Source organism: Rissa tridactyla, chromosome Z, assembly GCF_028500815.1.
Source record: "Rissa tridactyla isolate bRisTri1 chromosome Z, bRisTri1.patW.cur.20221130, whole genome shotgun sequence".
In the NCBI taxonomy this organism is placed as follows: domain Eukaryota; kingdom Metazoa; phylum Chordata; class Aves; order Charadriiformes; family Laridae; genus Rissa; species Rissa tridactyla.
This window is the reverse complement of record NC_071497.1, coordinates 45,942,324-45,967,833: the sequence shown is the minus strand read 5'-3', so window position 1 is coordinate 45,967,833 and position 25,510 is coordinate 45,942,324. Positions and strand designations below refer to the sequence as shown.

General features: G+C 41.6%; 1 protein-coding gene across 1 annotated transcript in view; it reads right to left on the bottom strand.

Moving 5' to 3' along the window:
- LOC128902254 (guanine nucleotide-binding protein G(q) subunit alpha-like) overlaps positions 1-25,221 on the bottom strand; it is a 133,548-nt gene extending 108,327 nt beyond the window's left edge. The window contains exon 1 of the mRNA XM_054184850.1: positions 24,616-25,221. Within this exon, the coding sequence (XP_054040825.1) occupies positions 24,616-24,751 (136 nt within the window). The 5' untranslated portion in view covers positions 24,752-25,221. The remainder of the gene's footprint in view (positions 1-24,615) is intronic.
- Between the last annotated feature and the right edge of the window lie 289 nt (positions 25,222-25,510).

The following is a 25,510-nucleotide window of genomic DNA, read 5'->3' as shown; positions in this document are numbered from 1 at the left end:
TTACCAGTGAGGAAACAGCAGGCTTCTTTGTAGTGCTAGCCTTCGCCTAAGGGTTTTAGAGACTTAATGCTGGGTGCAATCATACACCTGCTGAAACACACTCACATTCTGAATGAGCGTGACAGATGAGTACAAACACTGACCGCTACTGAAGCTCTACAGGTCAAAGCAAACAGAAGGGACGGTGGCTTCCTAAGGTTCTGCTTGCGGACTACTAAACAGTAACATGTCTGTTATGCTGGCAAATGCCATCTAGATCAAGTATGTAGGGAAGGAGATGCCCTGGAGCTTTGCTGTAGCCAGGAATTGCAGAACTTGGTACTAGGATAAAGCACCAAGCCTAAGATTCACTAACTAACTATAAATTATTTTCTTTGATCTGTGAACGACAAAGGCTCGCTAGAAAAAAACTGGACTACTTCTGGCACTTTTTTTGACTTGGTAAGTAGGTTTTTGCAAATATAATCTTTGTTTCAGTTTCCCGCCTTTATCTGTTGCATTATTTTATGCAATAAATAACCCAGCATAAAGCATACAGCTTAGCATACATAAACCTAACAACCCAGCACTCTGCAGAAGAGCAAATAGTTTAACCATCCCAGCTGGAATCTCATTAGAACCTCAATATCAATGAACCTAAGTACATAACACACCAAAACATTGTAATGAGCTAATTTTTATGTCAAATCACAGAGATCCTGTCTGAAGCACCTATCGCACTGGGTATTTTCACACTGCAACAGGATTTCATTACTGTCAGCTACTAAATCACTAATGTGACCTCCCAGGGCAAAGAGGCAGTTCCTTTATGTCAACTACTGGTGTGGGGCAGGTGGTTCACATGCATCCTCCCAGCAATACTGTACACAATTTGACATGAGACTGTACAATCACAAAACAGACTGTTATTAAACAAAAATGTTGTCTTGGCTTTTGCAAGGAAGGATTACAACATAATGCTACATTAATAGATACGTCTTTTTATGTATTTTACTGACCATCTTAGCTAAAAGCTAATGCATCATATACTAACGCTATGATTTATTCACTTGAACTGATCACCTTTCTAATCAAATTTATGAGATATTTATTAATTTTCTGCAAGGCCATGAGACACAGTCTGGGATTCTCTTTGTGAAGTTGGACAATGAAGTTAATGTTTTATATTTCCACGTCCTGTGAATTCAGCTAACAGACCATCTAGCTCCAAGTCCAACCCGTCTCAAGAGTTTTTACATGTTTTGTTTTCTCATCTTCATCTTACTTAATAAACAACTATTTTTCTTCTTACCAAGAATAATACAAGATCCACGGTGGTGAACTATACACTAGATAAGGTCAAAAGCTTTTTGTCTCCCTCAAAGCAGTATTTGCCTCCCATAACATTGCAGGGTTAATAGCTTGCTCCCGTACAAACTCGACTGATGGACTAAGATTCATTTTTTTCCCCCTAGTTAGTGTAGGATAATTTCTGAGACTTACTTCTCCAACACTTTAAATGTACGCTATCCATCACCTCATCAACAGATTTTTATCCACTTTATTAAATTAAAATTTTCTTTTTCACTTTTACTGGTGGCCAAAAACCTGTAAAATGTGTAGAAGATAATTGTCCACCAAATTAAAGGCATCTGGCTCACTTAAAGCATGAAAAAATTCAAGTCAGGGTCATTTTGGTAGACATAGAACTGCCACATGGAAAAACCAGCATCAAACCTCTCATTCTAATGCCACTGTTGTGCAGCTACACACACTGCGTAGGTCAAAGTCATTTTAAGGGCTGTATGAATATACTTGCACATGCAAAAAGAGACAGAAGGAGAGCCATGCTTCATTTCTTCCCGACAAAAGGACAGCCTCAAAAGGTTTTTTGTATTTTTCCCAGCTCAATTCCTTATTTTTAAGATCAGAAACATTTATTGTGATTATCTCCTGTTTTTCTGATGCTTCTGTTGAAGAACATTGATGGGAACTGACTGTAGCTGTAACCATTAACTGAAAGAAAATGTCAAATAATAAGAAGACTGGTAATTTATATGGTAATGAAAACAAACAAACAAACCAAGTAAGAGTTTTGATGATGCCTAATCAAAGAATAAACACTCCCCTAATCAAGTAATTATGTTGCAATATAAACTTTCTGTGGGGTCAAACACAGAAAGCGAAGAAAAGGATACGTAAAATATCATTGATGGTTCAGACTTTTTAAAACAAAAATATATCATAAAGAGGACAACACATTCAAAGTTTTTTCACATAACGGACTACTGACTTTAAATTACTTCTGGCACTGATATACAAAAAAGAGAGTTCATGTTCTTCATGAAAAATCAGACTTAATTAAAAGATATTTCTAAATCTAAATCAACCTATTTCAAAGGATTATATTTCATCTGCGGATCCTGACACATCCGTGGGTCCTGAGGGAACTGTCGAATGGAGTTGCTAAGCCACTATCCATCATGTTTGAGAAGTCACAGTAGATCAGTGAAGTTCCCACTGACTGGAAAAGGGGAAACAAACCCCGCCGTTTTTAAAAAGGGAAAAAAGGAAGACCCAGGGAACTACAGACTGGTTAGTCTCATCTCTGTGCCCAGCAAGATCAAGGAGCAGATCCTCCAGGAAACTATGCTAAGGCACATGGAAAATAGGGAGGTGATCGGTGACAGCCAACATGGCTTCACCAAGGGCAGGTCATGCCTGACAAATCTGGTGGCCTTCTATGATGCTGCTGCAGCATTGGTAGGTAAGGGGAGTGCAATCGATGTCATTTACCTGGACTTGTGCAAAGCATTTCACACTGTCCTGCACGACATCCTGGTCTCTAAATTGGAGAGACATGGGTTTGATGGATGGACCACTCAGTGGATAAGGAATTGGCTGGAAGGCCGCACTCAGTGTTGCAGTCAACAACTCAATGTTCAACTGGCAACCAGTGATGTGTGGCGTTCCTCAGGGGTCGGTATTGGCACTGGTGCTGTTTGACATCTTTGTCAGTGAAATGGACAGCAGGACTGAGTGCACCATCCGCGAGTCTGCCAACGACACCAAACTGTGTGATGCAGTCAACAATCTGGAGGGAAGGGATGACATCCAAAGGGACGTGGACAGGCTTGAGAGGTGGGCCCGTGCCAACCTCATGAAGTTCAACCAGGCCAAGTGCAAGGTCCTGCACCTGAGTCACAGCAATCCCAAGCACAAATACAGGCTCGGCAGAGTAATAAAGAGCAGCCCTGAGGAGAAGGACTTGGGGATGTTGGTTGATGCGAAGCTGAACATGAGTAAGCAATGTGCGCTTCCAGCCCAGAAAGCCAACCGCATCCCGGACTGCATCAAAAGAAGTATGGCCAGCAGGTCAAGGGAGGTGATTCTGCCCCTCTACTCTGCTCTGGTGAGAGCCCACCTGGAGTACTGTGTCCAGCTCTGAGGCCTCCAACATAAGAAGTTCACGGACTGGCCGAAGCAAGTCCAGAAGAGGGCCACAAAGATGATCAAAGGTCTGGAGCACCTTTAGGACATGCTGAGAGAGTTGGGGCTGTTCAGCCCAGAGAAAAGAAGGCTCTGGGGAGACCTTACATTGGCTTTCCAGTACCTACAAGGGGCCTACAGGAAAGCTGGGTAGGGACACTTCATCAGGGAGTGTAGCGATAAGACAAGGGGTAATGGTTTTAAACTGAAAGAGGGGAGATTTAGATTAGATATTAGGAAGAAATGCTTTACTGTGAAGGTGGTGAGGCACTGGAACAGGTTGCCCACTGAAGTTGTGGATGCCCCATCCCAAGGCCAGGTTGGATGGGGCTTTGAGCAACCTGGTCTAGTGCAAGGTGTCCCTGCACATGGCATGGGGCTTGGAACTTGATTATCTATAAGGTCCTTTCCAACTCTAACCGTTCTGTGATTCTAAGATTCATTGTCTCTCAGGAAAAATTCCTGAGGTGAAATGACAGTTCAACCACCTTTGTGCAAAGTAGTAGCCAAGCACCAGGGCCAAATTTTTGTTCCACGCTATTTGGGGATGTCTGCAAACATAAGCCTTTTGCTAGTTTAGCTGTGCTTAGCAGCTCTGAAAAATCACAGAATCATACAATCATTCAGGCTGGAGAAGACCTTTAAGATCATCTCCCAACCGTTAACCTAAAACTGCCACATCCACCACCTAACACTATCCTAACTAACCCTAAGCAACACATCTACATGTCTTTTAAAATGCCTCCAGGGATGGTGACTCAACCACTTCCCTGGACAGCCTATTCCAATGCTTGGCAACCGTTTCAGTGAAGACATTTTTCCTAATATCCAATATAAATCTCACCTGGCGCAACCTGAGGCCATTTCCTCTCATTCTGTCACTTGTTACTTGGGAGAAGAGACCCGACACCCACCTCACTACAATCTCTTTTCAGGTAGATGAGGTCTCTCCTCAGCCTTCTTTTCTCCAGGCTAAACTAACCTTTAGGCATGCAAAACTCTCACCTGAAATCACTCAGCAGAGTATCCCTCTGGGTAAACATACACTAGTCTCTAAGCTAAGATCAGGAGAAGACTTTCAAAACAAACCTCCTCATCTCCCTTGCTTACTGTGCTCACCTTCATTATCATCCAAATGTCTCCAAGTGAGAAGCTGGATTCCTTTAGAATGAATGAAACCAGTAAAAATGGAAGTTAAGGACCACACCTAATGCGTTCTAGCCACAAACGCATTTAGTTCCTGGAATCAGACTAGACCTGGTTTAAAGCGGAAAAAAAACCAAAACAAAAAAAACCAACCAACAAAACCCACAACCACAAACCTGGAACATGGACACCAGGTTCTCAGCACCTACTGTTTTGCCCTACAGACCCACTCTCCTGTTCACACTATTTGCTAACTTAGACATAGCCTTTGTCTGCACACCCCCACGTACAATCACAGGGATAATAATAATTAACTACTTCCTCCCTTGTGGAGGTGACAGAGTGACTGATTAGCTAGTGGGTGTGCAGCACTCTGAAAATGTGCAGTCCTACGTAACTATTCCCTCTGATTACAAATACTCTTGTGCTGTTATCATCCAAACAGAACACAGTGTGAAAACAAGAATCAATCTGGAACATCCCTGGGTTTCTCTACAGTAAAACTTTGCTCCAGTTAATTAAGACACTCTGATCATAGCAGATTTATTTCATAGAAGTTAATAATAATCTGACATACCCACTCAAATTACATTCCTTGTTTTTAGTTAGGATGCTGTTCTGTTAAATAGAAATCTGCCCTTTTATATACAGTAAAAGTTTTTCTAGACCTTAAAAGGTTATTCAGTATTTATCAATCAGGATCCAAAAAAAAAAAACCACCTATGAAAAATTAACTGAATTCTGAATGTCATTGCTATACACAATAGAAGAAACAAGTACCTGCCGTTGTTTCTGTGCATCTCCTACTTACTTATTTTGGCTTAATAGAACCAAAGATAATATAACGAATTTATAGATATTTACTTTTGAGACAGCCATTTTGTTAATTAGTATTTTTAATCTATCTTTTTGGCACTGTATTTAAGCTTCCAGAGTTCCTCACCTGTCAGGCTAGGCAGTACAGCAACAGCATATTGTGAATTTTGAATTTGTGGACTCCTGAAGCTGAGGCAGAAGATGACAAGGCAATGCACATGTTACTAAAAAAGATCATCTGTTAGGTATGCAATGAGAATATACTTCCTACCTGGAAACTAGGGCTCTGAACTACAGCTTTCACTCAGGCTACCGATGTGTTCTCCACTGCTCTTTGTGAGAATTTCACTGGTCGTTCTCAGCAGGGCTTTCGTGGATGGCTGAGAGACATGTTCCTCTCACATCAACAAAAAGAAGACAGAATGACTTGTAATTTAGGCCCAGCTTCACAAATGCAAAGATTTTAACATCTGTGCTCTGCTGCTCTATATTTCTGCTGAGCAAAATCTGTACTTCCCCAGTTTTTGACATATAAACTCGCCAGCTGCTTGGGATTTTGCTTCTGACTTACTCAAAGGCATTGTGCTGTTGGCAAAACCTAGGATTGGTTGCCACAGTTTTTAAGTGTCAATGGAGTCTGTAAATTAAACATCTCCATCCCTCCCAAAGGGGCTCATCTGACAAGTTAGTCTACCAGAACAAGCCTAGTGTAAAGCGTGAGGACATATTTTCTGCTTCAAAATAGAACAAGAGGAGGAAATAACCCCTTCTACTTAAAACAGCTTACTGTTTAGCAAAGTCATGCAGGACATGGAAAAACTTTAATTAATTTCTCTTGTTTGGCCAATTCGGTTCGAACTCCCAACTTCAACTCCTCAAGAAAGGTAACTGTCAGCCTACACTGCCGTGTATCTTCCACCCATCCGCTGAAAAGCGGGAAACATCACCAGATAAAGGCAACAAAAACGATCTCGTTCTCACCCTCGATCAAAAGGTAGTCTCGGCTTTCAATCTGGATAGTTCTGGCTATTTACACATGCACCTACTCACTCATCCTATTCTGCCTGGGCTTCTAAATCAGGTCAACAGACAAGGGAGTGCTCGCTGGCAGAGGACCCAGTACTCTCTGGGAATCCTGCAATCCCTCTGAACAGATTCTTCACCTACATGGTCTAGCATGAGGACGAATGTATGCAGTCGGGTTTGCAAGCCTGATGAGAGCTGTCGTATGAGAAGCCAATAACTAAAGAAACTAAACGTACTGCAAATAAATTACTGTATTTCAGTGCCTTTAAACAGACATTTAGAAGAAAGAGTGACAGGATCTTTCATATACACATTCAAAAATATTAGTCAAAATTACTTCCAAATACCAGTACGACAGCATAGTTTAGACCAAATATAGCAGCACATTCAAATACATATCACAATAAGGTTTTTCAGAACAAATGAACTACTGGTACCACGAAAAATTGGTACCTGACTACACACGATAGAAAAGAATGAAAAGGAACTTCTATAAACAGTCACTTTTCATGAAATCGTAACAAGAAGATGCTCCCAAGATATTTAAATGTGAAGCTTAGTTCAAACATTTAGTGGAGTATTGGATAAGACATGAAAATCTTACTACTCCTAGGCAAGCATTTCCGATGTAAACTAAAACCTGCCTCTTTGGTAGCTTTGGTACCTCAGTCACTTTTAAATCTCAGTCTATAAACTCGGTGATGCACTAGAGGGAGAACAGCACCATATATGAGAGTAACATCTCCTGCCTCTCTCCTTCCCCTACTTGAAAATTTAGTTTCAACATGACACTTTTCAAAACAGAAGAGTTATTGTGTGAAGGTAAGATAATGATTCACAAAGTCCTCAGTTGAGGGCAAACTCCTTATCATTTAGAAACAGAATCATGCGGCAGGATCCAAACTGTAATGATTATTTTTAAGTGGATCATAGAAAAACAGCAAAGTTGGCGAGATGCACTCATTCTCTGGTAATTTACAGCATCAAAAGACTACAAAGAAAATAAAAAAAACAACCAAAAACCAAAACTAGATCAGCCTGAATCATCATTTTGTTTGAGAAATAATGGTGAGTGTGAATTCATTAATTGATCCAGGAATAAAGCCTGATGTCATTTCCAGCATTATTCTGAAATGCAACTTGTAGAACTATAATTACAAGGAAATTACTGGGAAGAGAAGGCGGCTCACGATACTTATCATAACAGAGATACCATTAGCTTAAGAAAGAGAGGAAATACTCCTAGGTGACACTTATGTCACAACACAGAATTGCAATAATATGCATTATCACAAAAATAATAATGTTTCTTGCTGATGGACTTAAAGGGCTGCCTGAAATTCAGAATAAGATTATTGTGAAAGCAATAAACTTTGGAACTTAGATTATGAATCGGTTGAGGAGGTCTTTTGCTTCAAAAATATTTGGGTAGAGAATAATTTTCCCCCTCTGTTAGAAGAGATTCATTAGTAAAGCAACTGAGACAGAAGGCAGAATGGCAGGAAGGCTTGCCTTCAAACACTAGCCAGGAGAGGGGTTCCTAAAGAAAGCAATAAAGCAGTGGGAGTAGGACTACTTGCTGCTTTGGAAGTGGGTGCCTGGCTGCACCTGTCCCTCCTCACCACTAGTTCCCTAAGAGAAGCCACCAGCCCCTCTAGTAGGTATCCATTTACTCCAGAATAAAGTCCTGCCAGCTTTGGTCTCTCCCAGGAGCCAAGGCAGGAACTAGCTGCTCTGCCAGTCCAGCATTTGGCCTGAGTATGGCAGGGCTACAGACCGGTAGTCTATGCACCTCTTCCTCACCGCCCATACTTTTCATCTGACCTCAGAGTAACCTGGACTGGACAGACCAGCTGTTCTAAAAAGTTGTATTTTAGAACACACATATTTGGTGCACAGTACCTTTGTAGAGTGTCATTGGTCTTTCACATCCCTTTCATGGATGTACACAGTGAGGATTAACCTTCACCTTTGCAAATCATCTAACTTTGCAGCACATTCCTGTTAGTGATGAGTGTTGAGAAGGGAGGAAAAGACAGTATTTTTTCCTTCTGTGACTTTTTTTTTTTTTAAATCTATAAATAATTTGTCTTGGGCAAAAGGAATTTGCTGGCACTAACTAGACACGGCATCTCTGAGCACTGGGCAAAACAACTGAGTTTGTGACCACACCCAAGTGTTAGTTATCATGACATTTTGGTAACAGTCTGGGCTTACATCATGCACGTACTTCACACATTGTGTTAGGGCATTGCCCGAGTGTGTGTACCCAAGCTGGAAGGTTTCAGTCCTGCTGTGTTTACTTAGCTTTATAACAACATGACAAACCCCTGAAACCACAACTGCTCTACTTTGCATAACGAAGCTGACATTGCTGGGGGTACCGACACTGGACCAGGCCTGCAGGACCCTAACCCTGTGATAAACTGCTTGAAGCTACAGCCCGACTCAGTCTGGTAGACGTTCAGGGACAAGCTGAAACACAGCCCTATTCTACCCAACACCGCCCATAACCCAGGGTAACAAGCTACCCTGCTGTCTTCCCCACCAGACACTTAGGAAGCAAAGGCGGCTACTCCCCGAGAAGCATGATGGCACTGGAAACCTCTAAACTGCAGAACTAAGGTTTTCACTGGTTTCCCCCCAGGCACCCAATCACAGCAGCACAGGAGTGTCTACAAAACAACTCTTTGTATGCCCATAAACCACTGATTAAATGAATGGCAGCATAGTGAAACGTGAATCCCATTGGATTCCCCCCCACACTCATTAAAGGTCTGGGTACACTGGTGACACAGATGATCTATATACGCAAGATGAGACTACAGCACAATCACTGTACTTCACAGAATTACGGACTGGTTTAGGTTGGAAGGGACCTCTGGAAGTCATCTGGTACAAGCCCCTGCACAAGTAGAGCCACCTACAACAAGCTGCCCAGGACCAGGTCTAGACGTTTTTTTAATATCCCATAAGGATGGAGACTCCACAGCCTCTCTAGGCAACCTGTGCCAGTGCTCATTCACCCTCAGAGTGAAAAACTGTTTCCTTGATGTTCAGGAGGAACCTCCTGTGTTTCAGCGGGTGCTCACTACCTCTCACCCTGTCACTGTCTACCACTGGAAAGAGCCTGGCTCTGTCCTTTTGCACCCACCCTCATATATTTATGTAAATTGATAAGATCTCCCCGAGCCTTCTCTTCTCCAGGCTGAACAGTCACAGCTCTCTCAGCTTTTCCTCACAGGAGAGATGCTCCAGTCCCTTCATCACCTCAGGCACCTTTTGCTGGCCTCTCTCCAGAGGCTCCATGCCTCCCTCTCTTGCACTGGGAAGCCTGACCTCAAACTCACTGCCCACAAGGCAGAATGGTAAGAGCTCTAAGCGCTCTACTAATGAAGAAAACTTGTTTTCCAGAGCATACAGGAGCTCAGGCTGCATCTGCGTCAGTACAGACTCAAGTCCCAACCACGCTTGAGCTGTGTCGGTGTACATCTGAAAATTATCCATAAACCTGCTGGTCTCCACAGATACTTACTTGTGGAACTGCATTGTCATGTGTAGCAGTCCCATGGGCCTCAAATCCTCATCTCAGTAAGATTAAGTCTGTCATGAAAGCCTGAAAGCTAGATGATGATAAGTGGGAGAAGGTATTCTGTAAGCATTCCAGACTCTTCCAACCACAGTTAAGCCCTGGAACATCCACTTCGTCCTTGATAACAAGAAGCACTCAGCTTCTAAGCATAGACGCATTCCCTCTGCAGGAGATGCAGAACTCCTTACAGCACGCCTCTAAAGCCAGTGTTTGTCACGCTGCAACCTGAAGCTGTTTTCATGTTTCACAGATGTGCTAAGCAGCTGCTGCCAGCATTCACCAAGCATTGACCCTTACAGAAAGGTACTGGCGTATAGTCCTACAGTGCTCGTAAGGTGGATGAGCCACGACCGCTGTGCATGCAGTACAAGGGAGAGCCTGCAGGTACCCTGAGGTGAAGGCAGACATCTGGGACAGCTATTCCATCAGAATGCACTCTATCCAGACGCAAGCATTTTCCTACAAACAGGCCAAGGGGCTTGCTCAGCTGTATTTAACAGAAATAATGACAGCAAAATTGTACCTGTGCCTAAAGTACACTCCATGAGACAAATCACTCTGAGTCTTGCAAATTATAAATACCTAAACACCCCACAACTTACTATCCTGACACTCAGTTGTAACATTTCTGTTCCATACCCAAAGGAAACAGAACAACCTAGAGGTGAACTCCTGGTCAGGTAAAGAAAACACGACACAGAGTTTCATCCTGGGGACTAGACGCTGGATTTCTGTGGAAGATGGAGTTGCAGAATTTGGACAGTTTTCATTGTTAGAAAAGCTCTGTTCTGTTCATTCAGAAAGGCAGGCTGGGCAAAGAGGTCAGAGCATTGTTACACTATTGAAAGTAAAGAATGAGGTGGGGAAGCACACTTACTTAGCAGAAAAATCAAAATAAGATTAAAATTAAATAATCAAATCAAATGGAGAAATTAAACTGTTTGTACAAACATCCTAGACATCTAGGTGATAAACCCAAATAATTGCTAATCTACAGATGTAGATTTGAAGAGGGAGGTATAACTGAAGCAAAGATTTACATAAGTCAAAGTTCAGTGATTAGCTTCTTTTTTACTTCAGAACTGGCTTGCAGACAGTGATCTTTAATATTTTTGATTTCAATGCTAACAGAGAAAAACTGATACAAAAGCTGGTGCCATGGCAGATGACTGACTCACAGATAATGTGACAGACAATCAAGTAGGGCTCAAATCAAAGGGCTTTTGATCAAAAGGGGAGTTATAATCTCCCAGGGCCATTTAACTAAACGATACGAAAGGTCTCAAGCAGATTGCCTTTCCATTTCTGTAAGCTTAAAAACTGTAAATTCTAAACCAGAAAAGCACTACACAGAAATACTTCTTAAGAAAAAGAACATGTGGCAGAACTACAGTCAAAAGTAACTGTAGGAACATTTGATTACAACTTGGTACCATTTGCTATGTGTAAACAAAAAAAGTTGAACACCAGTAGTAAAGGTATGCTATAGGTACGTTGTGTTTCAGAGTTACATTTAGCAAAAGCTGACAGAATTACAAGTGTAAATAACTGGATTTAGATTCAAAACAAGAACTGGGAGTAATTTCATAACATTTTATGGAATAGCCTAGAAAGCCTCAATTCTACATAAAAGGAAAAATGAAAAATAATAAAGGCAGCATGGATAGGAGGGCAGGTAAAGGGAGAAAATTGGAATAGGTAAGCCAAAATTTGCGAAATTTCTCAAATCGTTAATAGAAAGACTCAAATGGAGAACTCTAAGGATCCACATGAGACTTTTTTTGTAATCATAAAACACTTAAAATCACATTCCCTCACCAAACTACTGCAGTAGAACACTTAATATTTATTAACATGGAAAACCCATACATAATTTGCAAATATTTGTTTTTAGAGAAACACAGACCACATTTGCAATGATAATGAAAGAGTTTCCACTGTAGCACCCACTGAAGATAAACATTACAGAGGATTTACTAAAGTCAGAACCCTGTCACTCAGCAGGCCCAGACACCCCTTATCAATGATTTTCAGAAGGGCTGGCTAGGAAGTCATCCTGCATTGTAACTCCTGAAATATCACCTAAAAGACAGGAAAGGGGTGAGGGAAAGAGAGCGCATACCAAGAGCTATTCAGTTACAACATTTCAGATGGTTTGCTACACAAAGTCAGTGGTTTTGAGGAACTGGGCATCTGCTAAGCAACTGATCTGGTGTCATACAACAAACCGACATATCATGCATTAAATAACAGTTGTTTAAACAGTAAATATTAAATTACATAGGCGAAAGCCCTCAACTGACAGCTGTCTTCCAAACAGGTTCCCAGCCATATTAAGATTGGAGTAAGAAACTTAAATATCTTCATCCATAAGATAGAATAAAAACATAAAGTTATTACTGACAGTACTTTTATACGAGCAAGAGCTGGGGACTGGTACATTAAGAAGAGGCTATAATGCTGAAAAGTAATTAGAATAACCTGTAAACCAAAACCAGGCAAACACTGTGCATCTGCGTACTGTTAAATGTAAGCTTGCCAAACAATGAACAAATGAACCCTGAAAAGCAATTATTCAGAAGAGTATTTCAGTTACAGCAGATAGCCATCTAAATATGACTAGTTTAATGTCATGGCTCAGAAGGCTGTCGCACTCCTTGAGCACACTTTAACAGTGGTATCCCAACTAGCAGAAGAGAAATTTTACTCCTGTATCTGTAACAAAAAGTATATACACGTCAGTGTTCAATTCTCATTGTCTGTACTGCAGAAATGATGCTGAAGAGCTAGAAAAGAGTCTAAAGACAGCTAACAGAATGATTAAAGGATTAGAAGATCCACCCTACAGTTACAAAGTTAGGATTGAACTATGACCCATCCAGACTGAGCCACGAACATGGCATACTGGAGTACTTTCTTTCTGTCCTTGAACTTGCTAATAAATGTAACGTTCAAGAAGATGGTGAATTTAAACCATGAGTAGTGTAGTTATTTTATTTCTTGTACTTCATCTAATGTCAGAAGATAAACACCGTAATAAATCAACAGGTTATAAGACAGGTTGCTGGTGTTTAGTGGAACTGACATTTTTAGGTTAAAAAACACCCCACCACCAAAAAAGGGACCCAACCAAAAAAAAAAACCAAAAAACAACACAACCAAAAAACCAACCACATAAGCAAGCCTGAAAGCTAATGAGCACAGTGATATATACAATTAATGTCACTATATACAAACTACAGTCTAGATTGATAGGTTGAAATATTGTTTTAAAGAAAACAGATATACTAAATCAAGAAATAAACGTTTGTCTTGCTTATGGCTCTGTTCTGACCACTTCCCAGAGTTTTGGCTCTTTGTGCACATAAAAAAATCTCGCTAAAAAATCGGAAGGTATTGGAGAATTGTGTGTCACTATGCTTAAATAACTTGGTATCATGTCAACAAGACAAATAAATGGCACGGAAGGTGATGACCTCTTTGATGACCTGTTTCTCTAGCTATGGATTATTCCAGAATATATCATCACTCCTTGGAGATACAAACAACTAAAACATAAAGAAAAGGCATTACAAAGTACTGTCATGGTGCTTTTTTTCCTGTTTTTAAGCTATTGTAACATCAGAATGTGCCCGAACAGCTTGACAAGTCATATATACAGCAATGTTACATTAATTACCAATAAAGAAACACCTTCTTTTGCCTTTTTAAACATGAAAAGCATTTATCTTCTCTGGTTTACTGGTTTTATATTTTTTAAGGGGAAAACTCCACAGAAAAAAATGCAATGCAAAAATTTAAATACTATGCTCCTCACTTTACTACATGAAATTGTAGACCAAAAAAGTCTGTAAATCAAAAGATCCAGCCAAAGTATTTTCTGAGAATAATGAAATGAAAACTGCACTAACAAAACTAACATGGTTGTAAATTAAAAATAGTAATAATAATAATAATACAGGCACAAGAATGCCATTACCCAGAGAATGCTTGTGTCAGAAAATTCTTCAAGGGAAACAACTTAAAGGTGTACATATTAACTTCAATGTCAGAAGTTTGCATTTGTCATCGGGAGTACAGCCACAATTAGGCTATTAGCAAATTCTGTTCACGTTGTTTATCTAGGTTTGGTTCAAAGGCTAAAATCTGTAGAGATTATTGTTAAGTCTAGCTTTTAACCCTAACTAGATTTAATAATTAATAGTAGTGTATTACTCTGTTGTACAGCCAAACACAGAAAAAAACCACAGTGAATCAGAATTTATTATTACCATGTCTTGCAGATAAGAAGCAAAAATGAATGAAATTAAGTAAATAAACCCCAAGAGAACAAAAATTACTCTGGACAAAGAATGTTTCTAGATTTCTGTGATCACAAACGGTATTAAGACCCAAGCTTAAATGATCACAAGCCAAGCCATCTTTAAAAGTAAAATATTACTGATGCTAACAGCAGAATTAGATCAAACATGCTATTAGTCAATTTACTCAAATTCAATAGTTCCAGTGAATCTCTACGTCCTGGTTGTAGAAGATACTCAAGTTTACATTGTGATTAAAGCAAATTTACTTCCAAATTGTCTGTTCTGCCATTCTATGAAATCAGCTGCTAAACCAGCAGAACAGTCATCTAACTGAAACCCATCTTTTCACGGATCAGAGTAAATGCTTATTATGTCCTTTGGTTTATTTACCATTTCAATCCTAAGACAAACAGAGACCATGAGGAAAGTGAATTCAGTACAAAAAAAAATCTCGTTATTTCTTCAACATTCTCTTCTCACCAAGAAAAACTGAAGTATGCCTAGGTGCATCTTCAAAGAAAATAAATAAATAAATAACTAAAGCATTGTTCCATCCAGCAATCCGGTTGTGAAGAGGTAAAACATCTTTAATTCTAGGAAATTACTTATTACCAAAGCACTCTAATCACAGAATCACATAACAGTTTGGGTTGAAAGGGATCTTCAAGGACCACCTAGTCTAACCCCCCTGTCACAGGCAGGGAAATCTTTCACTAGATCAGGTTACTCAAAGCCCCGTCCAACCTGACCTTCAACACTTCCAGGGATGGGTCACTTACAACTTCTCTGGGCAACCTGTTCCAGTGTCTCACCACTCTCATTGCAAAAAATTTCTCCCTTACATCCAAGCTACCCTCTTGTCTTGTCACTACATAGCCTAGTAAAAAGTCTCTCTCTGTCTTATACACTTCCTTTGCATATTGCAAAGCTGCTACAAGGTCTCCTCGGAGCCTTCTCTTCTCCAGGCTGAACAGTTCAACCCCAACTCTCTCAGCCTGTCCTCATAGAAGAAGTGCTCCAGCCCTCTGATCATCTTTGTCGCGCTTCTCTGGATTCTGGACTCGCTCCAGCAGTTCCATGGCTTTCTTGCACTGGGCACCCCAAAGCTGGACACAGTACTCCAGGTGGGGTCTCACCAGAGCGGAGCAGAGGGGCAGAACCACTCCCCTCAGCCTGCTGGCCATGCTGCTTTTGATGCAGTCCAGGATGCATCTGGCTTTCTGGGCTGTGATCACACATTGCCAGCTCACATGCAGCTTTTCATCCACCAGTATCTCCAAGTCCTTCTCCACAGGGCTGCTCTCAAGCCATTCATACCCCAGCCTGTAATAATGTTGGGGATTGCCCCGATCCAGCTGCAGGACCTTGCACTGCACCCTTAGCAAACTTCCAGATGACACCAGGCTGAGGGTGCAACTCAATCACACTGTTTATGTCATAATGAGGGACACCACTCATTACTTGTTTCCACTTGCACATTAGGCCATTCACCGTAACTTTGTGGATGCAGCCATCAAGCCAATTCCTTATCCATCTAACAGTCCATCTATCAAACCATTATCTCTCCAGTTTATGAATGTTGTGGGGGACCGTATCAAAGGCCTTACGGAAGCCGAGATAGATTACATACACAGCTCTTCCTTAGTCCACTCTGATGCAGTTACGCCATCATAGGGCCACTAGATTAGCCAGGCACAATTTGTACTTGGTGAAGCTATGTTGGCTGTCTCTAATCACCTCCCTGTCTTCCATATGTTTCAACGTATCTTCCAAGAGATCTGTTCCATGATCTTAAGGCTAACACAAAGTTATAGCCTGAGTTTTGGCCTGAGTTTTAGCATTGCCAAAGATATTTCCCCGTTGTGGGGGATTAAAAAAAGTTTCACACACCAGAAGTGTTTCTCTTGGGGGATTTACATTAAATCCTTTTGGCAGGATGTCCAACACCTGTAACTTCACAGATGAAACCCCCCCACAAAAATTCACTTAAAAGGAGACTTGATGGATTAGGGGAATGGTAACGAGATAAAGGGACTTTGATCTCTAAATCTGTCTTTCAATAATGGGCCAGGTCAGCAGTGTTCAAAAGTCAGCCAGACAGCTGCTTGCTGGCCCATGCTCTGAGATAAACTACTGATCTCGTCACTGTTAATGATGACCAGGTGCATACGTCATAACCACCCCTAATAAAAATTGGCAGCCTCAGGACAGGAGAGATTAAATTGGCATGAAGACTGTCACCCTTTTTGAAAATACTTCTACATGTCACGTTCCATCAACACCCAAACATGAAATGAAAAGGAGCAAAAGATAATTTAACCAGAGCTATTTAAATACATATGTGAGACCATGTGTTTCATTCTTTGGGCTTTTTTCCCCCCAGCACAACCTTACAGCGTCTCAGTTTCTAGGCTATTATTTCCTCTTTACAAACAAACAAAGAAACAGAAGTGAAAAGAATCATTTTCTCTCCTAAAAGACCAACTGAGTTAAAGCAAATTATGCTTGTAACAAAGGAGTATTTTTGAGGTTTGGTTTGGTTTTTTTAAATCGTTCCTTTTCACATATCACCTTTGAAAGGTTTTCACTATCAACATTAAGTGTTGATTTCAATGCCACCTAGACAACAAACTCCAAAAGGCCAAACATCAAATCACCCAGGTACCTGGAGAGCTTTATAAGAGCCTGTTGAAGATACATGAATGATGCCTTTAGTTTTCAGCATTTGATTTCCATTGCTTTTACTGCTCTGGTCTATGTGATTAAGTGGCACACACACTGCTAAGTCAATGCAGTATCAGAGTAAAATAAATGTTCCATACTAGATCCTCAGTTTTCCAAGCCTGATCAGTTCCTAAAAGCACAAGGAATGATGGCACCTTTCCCAACTTCTATGCGTTTGGGTTTTTTTGGCCTTATAAGTTAGCAGTTGCTGCTACAGAAATCTTCTGTGTAACTTTCTGGCTGACTCTATTCACCCAGAAACATAGGCTGGAATAGCTTTTTGGCATTCTTTTCCAACATTCTCTAATATGAGCAAGATAATTAACATCAACATTGAAGACTTAAGAGTTAAAAACTCTCCTGTGATGAGTTTATAGAACAAGGAGAGAAAAGCAACTTTCCTTAACTTACATAAATGTTCTCACTCGGTACAAGGATTCTTGCCAAAGATTATCTTGTGTTTTTTGAGTTTGCAGCTGGTAGAGCAATGAACTAGCAAAGGACCAAGAAGCTAGCAACCAGTGAGCATACAGCCCAGATACAGTGACAGACATACTAAGAAGGCTACGCAGTAATGTATATTCTGTGCCATAAGAGCAAAAATTGTGAAATCTAAAATATTCTTACATAATGGAAAACTTCAAAACATACCTAAGACATATTCATTACATAGTACCTCAGTTTAGAAAACTATGATCAAGATTTCTTTTGGTTGATTTCGTGGCCATATCATAACTAAATCAGTCATTTCTAAACTTTGATTCCTGTTTACTGAAAGAATCTGTAGCAGGTTGGGCTCCCATCACATCCAATTACACCAAATTCCTACATAATAGTAAACCTGAGCTCTTACCTTGGATTTCTCTTGAAGGTGGCTATCCTCATCTGGAAAAAAACCCTTCTGATCCACATTTGGCGATACTTACCAAGATTAGAGCTGTATTTTGTATACAACAGTTAAGGACCTAACTGCATGGATCTCTTCAGAGGAGAGAAGATTTCGGGGGAGGGGGAAGGAATATAACATATTTCAAACACTGAATGCCCTTTCCACAATTTCCCTTGGGGAAAAACAAATTCTCCTTCAATAGACTTCTGATAGTGGGGTTGAGTCCCAAAGCATTTCAACAAGGACCACCATGGCATTCTCCTGGATACAAAACAAAATGCATAGATAATCAATGAGGACGGGACCTTGGGCAGACATTTAATCCATCTATTTGCTCTGAGACAAATCCAAACCCAGCCACTAGACAAAACTGATTAGTCCCATTCCTAACAGATGCTTCTTCCTCACTCAGAGCAGGACAACCTAACTTACAAATAACGCAGCTCTGAGATGAAGGTGTCGATACACAGCTCAGCTGTGCAAAGGCAACAGTGATTCAGCCTCTGTCTTTTCAATTTACTGAATCAGTAGGGGTTTCCACTTTCAGAAGCTTTCCGATATTCTGCTGCTTTATTCAAGCTATGCACATACTGCACACCGCCTCCTCTTCAGAGAAAGACGAACCAAAGCACCATGGTGGGGCTTGCCTAAAATGTATCCTTCCAATCAGTAGTCTGCTGGATGATTCTGCCTGAATGGATCAACAAAGGAGGAATCTTGTCTGGTGGGTTTTATTTTTGTTTCTGGAATAGCCACACCACCTTCTCAAATGCAGAATGAAATCAACAACAGCACTTCGCTGCTGGCAACTGCACCTGTACAGGGGTTCTGGGATAAAATTCTACAGTACCATTAAACACTAAGCATAGTGTGCAAATTAAGTGGTTTGATTATTCCATGCCGTTCTTCCTCTGAAAACCCACAAAGGACAAAAATCTGTAGACAATCACCCTTCAGTTTAGTCTCTGTATCAACATTACTTATTGGGGGAACAATGCACTTTCAGAACATTTAAGATTTAATCTTTAATTTAGCTTGAAAAAACATTTGTGCTGTTCCCCCAGTAACTTTCAAAACTTTCCAAACCAAATTTGTGCCCTCCTGTGTTAAGCATCTAACTTCTTTGCACAGAGTTAACAATACTTAAAGCCTGATGAATGCTTTCTTCTTTGATGTCAACACCACCACATATACGACTTCCTAGTATTTCCTACATTCTAATTCTTCCTTGGTTTTGCACTGCTTTCCTGCTCTTCGTTCTTGTCAGTCAGAGGCTTTATAATTAGAGTGAATAAAAGGTGAATTCTGAAAAACTTCCATAATTCTATTAATAACAGCTGTTCATACATAGCAGTATTCGAGTGCAAGAACAGATTTTTCCGGAGTCTTGTACCATTCAACAGGGCAAGAAAAAACACTCGGTGTTTAAAGTATTCTATTACTGCAACAAAGCTAATTACCATTAATCACATATCTACCTTATAATGATATTTCACACCTTCCTGGGATTAATTTTGCAGAGATAGTCATATTATTTCAAAACAAATGCTTTCCCCTGTGAAATTGCCATTATACACCAACAAAAATAATTCGAAGTGGACTAAAAAAAGCAGAATTATTTCTTAACTTTGTAGCATACACTCAAATGTCCGTTCTCAAGAGAATCTTCTGCTCAGCATGTAGTTTTCCCTCCTGCACTAATTCAAAATTGTTCACCAATGTAAGATACAAATTTTGGGTTACTTGGCTCTTTGACATATGAATAAAGTTAAAATTAGACAGAATTCTTTGACTGTTCAGGTCCTTAGCTAGTTCTATTAACTTCAGTGGTATAGGTTGCTTCTAAAGAAGTAAAACCAAAGCAGCAACAAACCCTTTTTCATGGCTGCAAACAAAATATCTCTTCATGATGCATTAAAAATAAACAAATACGTTCTTAACATATGAAAAACATATATTTAGAATATACTTATCACACTGATATCCAAATGATGATTTGTGTTTTCCTCAAAAAAAAAGTTAATTTTATATATGGACATATATACATATATGTCTATATAAGAATATAGAAAGGTGTTTTGCATCTAGAATTACATTATATTTCCTTAGAAACAGCTTCTGCTAAGTAAGAGATATTTAGTGATCTAGTTAGAATAAATATCAAGATATATCTTAACTATTTGTTAATTCCACAGTTGTAAATATGTATTGTGGTAACTACCTAAAATTATTTGAAAGTGTTCAGTGTAAGACAGACTGATACAAATATAAGTTACAGGAAAAAAAATAAGGAAGCTTTTTTTTTCCTCCAGCTGAAGAAAAAGTTATATAAAACCACTGTACTCCACTGCTGGCATAATGCACCCACTTCCTCTTCAGCTTATCCACAGGTAGTCTACATTTGCTAATTCACCAAGTTCTGCATGTAAATCTTTAATTCAGCTGACACAGGTGTAAGAAAATAAATGCATATATACCCTGCATGCGTGCTGGGTATTCACCTTATGTTCACAAGCATCTTTCCACGTAAGACTGGTTGCCATTCATGCTAATTCAAATGGCTTATCTTCCACCTGTTTCCTTTGGCAGCACATAGAGAATAAATGGACGCTCACATCAGGCAACTCTCTCCACTGACACATCTGCTACCTCAAGCATAAGAAACACCTACCCCTTAAAAAAACCCACATATTTTGCACTTGACATAAGACCAGTAGATATGTCACAAAATAGCAAACACTGTCACACATCTCCAGTACTTAATTTTGCCAAGGTTTATAGATATGTAGGCATAGCTAGCATGACACTGCCAGTTTATTTTCTTAGATACTCAAGGCATTTCCCACTGAGAAAATAGTGTATAATATAAAAATATAGAATGCCTGAGCAAAAGACATCCAGGATTGAAGATTTATGGCTACAGCTTAGCATGCAGGCCCAAATGCTGCTTTCTGAGACCACACAAAATTTCCACGGATGACAGGCAAAGTGATATACATAAGAACTAGAGCACACGGCTCTTACTACTTAACAATGAATATGTATATACACGCTTAAAATACAAGCATGCAGAATACTGTACATTTTGTTTGACATATATCAATATGAAACATTAAAACACCTCTTTTTTCCCCAATTATAAAAACAATATAAGTGTTTTTACAGCTAACAGCAAACAATGGATGGATATTAACAACTGGAGAACATGGAGAACAAACTGGAGAACTGGAGATATTAACAACTGGAGAACAATCATAGTGTTTTACAAAATGTTCAGCTGTAATGAAATCCAGAAGAATATAGAAAATACATGAGATTAAAACCAAATCCAGTGGAAGACTGAATTTGTTCCAAAGTGCCTTAAAGATTACAGCCAAGTTGTGCTAGTCAAACTGCTACTATGTCTTTTGTAATATGCTTCAGTGCTTATTTCTGAATTCTGGATTTTCAGAATTACAATAGTAAAAAAATACTTTGTCCTGTTCTAATCTGTTCCAAAAATTAAACAATGATGTACAATAAAGTACGTAAAAGTGGTATTTTAATGTTTAATCACAGAGAGGGTTTATTTTTAAATTATTACGTAAAAATAATCTTAGCATGCAGTAAAAGTTCTTCATAAATGACTTAGCATTTTAAACTTTTTGATCCTATGAAAAATAAAACAGTATCATCATTAATATACAAAAAGGGTGAACAGAGCACAGCAAGTGAGTGTGTGTGTCTGTAACACAGTAACTGTTAGGAAGAAATTAACTCACTTTGTAAGGAAGCACTGTATCTTCCCTGAGTTAAGAGGCAAAAAACTTTCTCTTCTGATCCACACATTATTTTCCTTTATATTTGCTACATATGTGCATTTGTACATATGTATGTTCAATTTTTAGACAAGTGTAAGAAAACAATCTGGCATAAATATGCTTATTTGTGCCTTAAAACCCTATGAGTTAATAAAACATTTCACTTTGCACTTGCAACAAGTCTGAAGAACATGCATGGTCAATTAACATGGCTCAGCCTAAACTGCACTAGTACCGTCCTTATGAGCTTTCAGAGGATATGCTTCATTCCCATGTTCAAAAGCCTTTAACCTATTTAGGCTTTTAAGTCCCACAATACTTTACAAAGTGGGACTGAGAAGTTGGCACCTCTGAAAAAAAGGGAAAAAAACAAACACAGAACCCGTTTGCCTATGTCTACATAAAATAAAATTAAGCAACCCTAGTAATTTAAGTTTTGAGGGCGAAAGACATGTAACGGCATAGTAAGGGCCTATTAAATTTAAAAAAAAATAAAATTACTTTAAGCAGTTTCAAATGGTTTTCGTGCTACCAGCCTCTCCGTTTTTAATGACTACTTTTCTGTTCTAAAATTGTTTTGTCTGTCTCATAACCATGTAAATCACCCACACAAACAACACAAACTTAATAACTGAGCAACTGCCCAGGCTGGGGAAGCAGTGAGAGTGACTGAAAAAAGAAAGTGCTATCAGATACCTAAAATAAATCCACTAATAGAAAAGTTTTCCTCGAAATTTGTTTATAAATTGAAACTTGAACCTCTACCCAATCCCACAACTCCAACAGCGGTTCACCACTATACTGCATTTTACAAGATGAGACCTTAAGTGTTAATCCAAATAGCTGCACATGCACATAAACACATGACAGAGGTGGATAAAACAAAAGACAAAAAAACACGCGTGTACAAGTAATGGTTTCTGTAGTGGTTTCATTACCCAAGTGTACAGATACGCTGTTAAGCATGAGCTGCCTAATATTCACCCCTCTTGGTCTCTAGTACATCATGCTTACGCCTTCACAAACGTGTCAGAACTCCTGGTTTGCACTAACCCTGATGAATGAAAAAACCTTTCATACAGGCACACTCAAGAGAATTTCCCCCAAGGCTTTGTAAGGGTTGGCTTCTCCCCTGTTCTCCCTCTAGTCACCGCATCCCATTTGGTCCAAAGCAATGACACAAATGGACCCCAATCTACCACCACCTACCCGCCCCCTACACTTCACACAACCAATGGCAGGACCTTGCAAAGCAGTACAAGCCCTGCATTGCTGACTGCAGAAGCAGATCTCTGAACTTCTTCTCTGGGTAATATATATTGGTTCATCATTCAGTTAAATTTCATACATTTCTGAAAGCTTGGGAGAAGCCTCTAGCACTACTGCAAGAAAAATCAGGAAAATACAGAAACAATTTGGACCTGAGTAACAAGTCAAATACGTCAGCTGCCTCTCCTGAAAGTAAATGTATATCACTAAGTAATTATACTTAAGCATCCATAAAATTAAGCAAACTATCCATACCCTATTTTATCTTCTTTGTCAATCTTGAAACAGTCACAACATGCACTTCCACCAACCAAAATCAGGCCAAAATGAGACAGAATGTTATTACTGGGAGTGCTGCATCCATCTCCACCGCTCCTTTCCCACACCAGTTAAGGACCCCAGCACCTTTCTCCATATCCAGGCAACCAGCTGCAGGAAACAGCATATTCATCTGGAAGCACTAAAACATATTCTGACTTTTCCTTTTAACTCTCCTTACCTCATTGAAAAGGCAGATTACTCCCCCAGTATAAATCACTACTTTCATATACATGACCCAAGACAAAAAATCTTCAGCATAAACATCCCGTGTCTACTTGGAACCTCCCTGCTCATCCACACACCAGACAGTGGTGCAGACATATTTCAAGGCCTGTGAGTCCCAGGCAGAAGCCGTATTACCACGGTAGCTACACGACATAGTAGACAGAGCACACTGGATACAGAGAGACGTATTTTAATTCAAAAGGCTTATTTTATCCCAAGCCGAATTTCTGTTAAGATAAACACTGCCTCTGCATACTTGTGGCTCCAAAATAACAACCTGTTTTAACTAAGGAGGAACGATAGAATAGATTTTATTTCCTGACCAGTGGGTGGATTCCAAAGGCATTAAAGATCCTGTCATCCTCCTGCATACTTCAGGCTACTCCTCAGATTCGCATGTGCATCTGGGGCTCTACGGCTCCCTTTTCTTTCCAAAAAAACCGGTCTACAGTCTCAGCATAAGCCCCTTATCCCGGTTTACCTCATTAACTAAAAATCACAACGAAAAATGCAACGAGCGAGCCAAGAGCCTTCCCGAGGCGCACGGAACAATGCAGATATTAAACCCGCCGCCATCCATCCGCACAGCAACTCCCCCTGCGAGTCCCTTCCTTAATCCGCTTCCTCGCCGTCCTTCTCCTACACACACCGACGACGACATCTGCCCCCCCCAACCCCCTCCTCCCCTCACTCACCCGCCATCCTTCCCCCTCTCCATTTCGGAAGGCCGTTTCCCCCCCGCTCCCGTCTCCACACGCAGTCCGCCCGGCAGGACCCGCCGCCGCCGCCGGGCACACGCACACCCCGCCGCGGCGCGGGCACGGCCGGCGGCTCCCCTGCTCGGCGTGGAGGGGGGCCCAGCCGGCCCCGCCGCCGCCCCGGCCTCCGCCGAGGCGGAGGGAGCCCGGGGCAGCGGCGATGGAGGCTAGGCTGCAGCCCCGGCGGCACCTGGGGCGTGCGTGCCCGGCGGCGGCCCGACGCGAGGCGGCCGGGCCGGAGCGGGCGGCGGCAGCCGGCACTCGGGCGGTCACTCACCCAGCAGCAGCAGCTTCAGCTCCCGGCGGGCGTCCCGCTTGTCCCGGCGCAGCTGCCGCTCGATCTCGTCGTTGATCCGCCGGGCTTCCTTGGCTTCCTCGCTCAGGCAGCACGCCATGATGGACTCCAGAGTCATTCTTCCTAACCGGTTCAGACACAACCCCCACCCCCCCTAAAATCGCGCGCACACACACACGCCCCGCACCCCGCGCACACGCACCCCGCCGCCGCCGCACCGGCCCCGGGGGGCACAGGCGCTTCTCTGCCCGGGAGCCCCACCAGGGCGAGCGCAGGCAGCCGCCTCGATGCCACACAGGGGCGAGGAGGGGGTGGGGGGAAAAAAAAGAAAAAAAGAAAAAAAAAGAAGAAAAAAAAGAGGCAGGGCCGCTGGCGGCGCGGATCCCCGCTCCCTGCTGCCGACACCCGCCAACTCCTCCTCTCCTCTAAATCACGCACCAAACAACATGGAAACATCCACCGCGGCGGCAGCGGCGCTACCCAGCCGAGTCGAGCCGAGCCGCTCGCCACCACCGCCCCTCACCCTGCTGCTCCCCTTCCCTCGCCGCCGCCCGCAGCCTACGCGGTCCCCGAGTGTCCCTGGCGGACGACACCCCCACCGCCCTCCGACACGACCACCCCACCCCCTGTCGAAACGCTAATGCCCGCTAATCCCTCCCCCCACGGCCGCGCACACACACATTTCCCCGCCGCTCCGGATCGGCAGCCCAACTCCTGCGGGCGGGCGAGCACCCGCTGCTGCCCGGCCACCTCGGCGCGCTCCCGGCGGGAAGTGCTTCCTCACGGCCGGCCGAGCCACCCTCCCTCCCGGCGCGGCGGCCGCTCACCCCTCTGTGCGGGAGAGCCGCTGCCGAAGCCCTGCCGCGGCTCGCCCCGG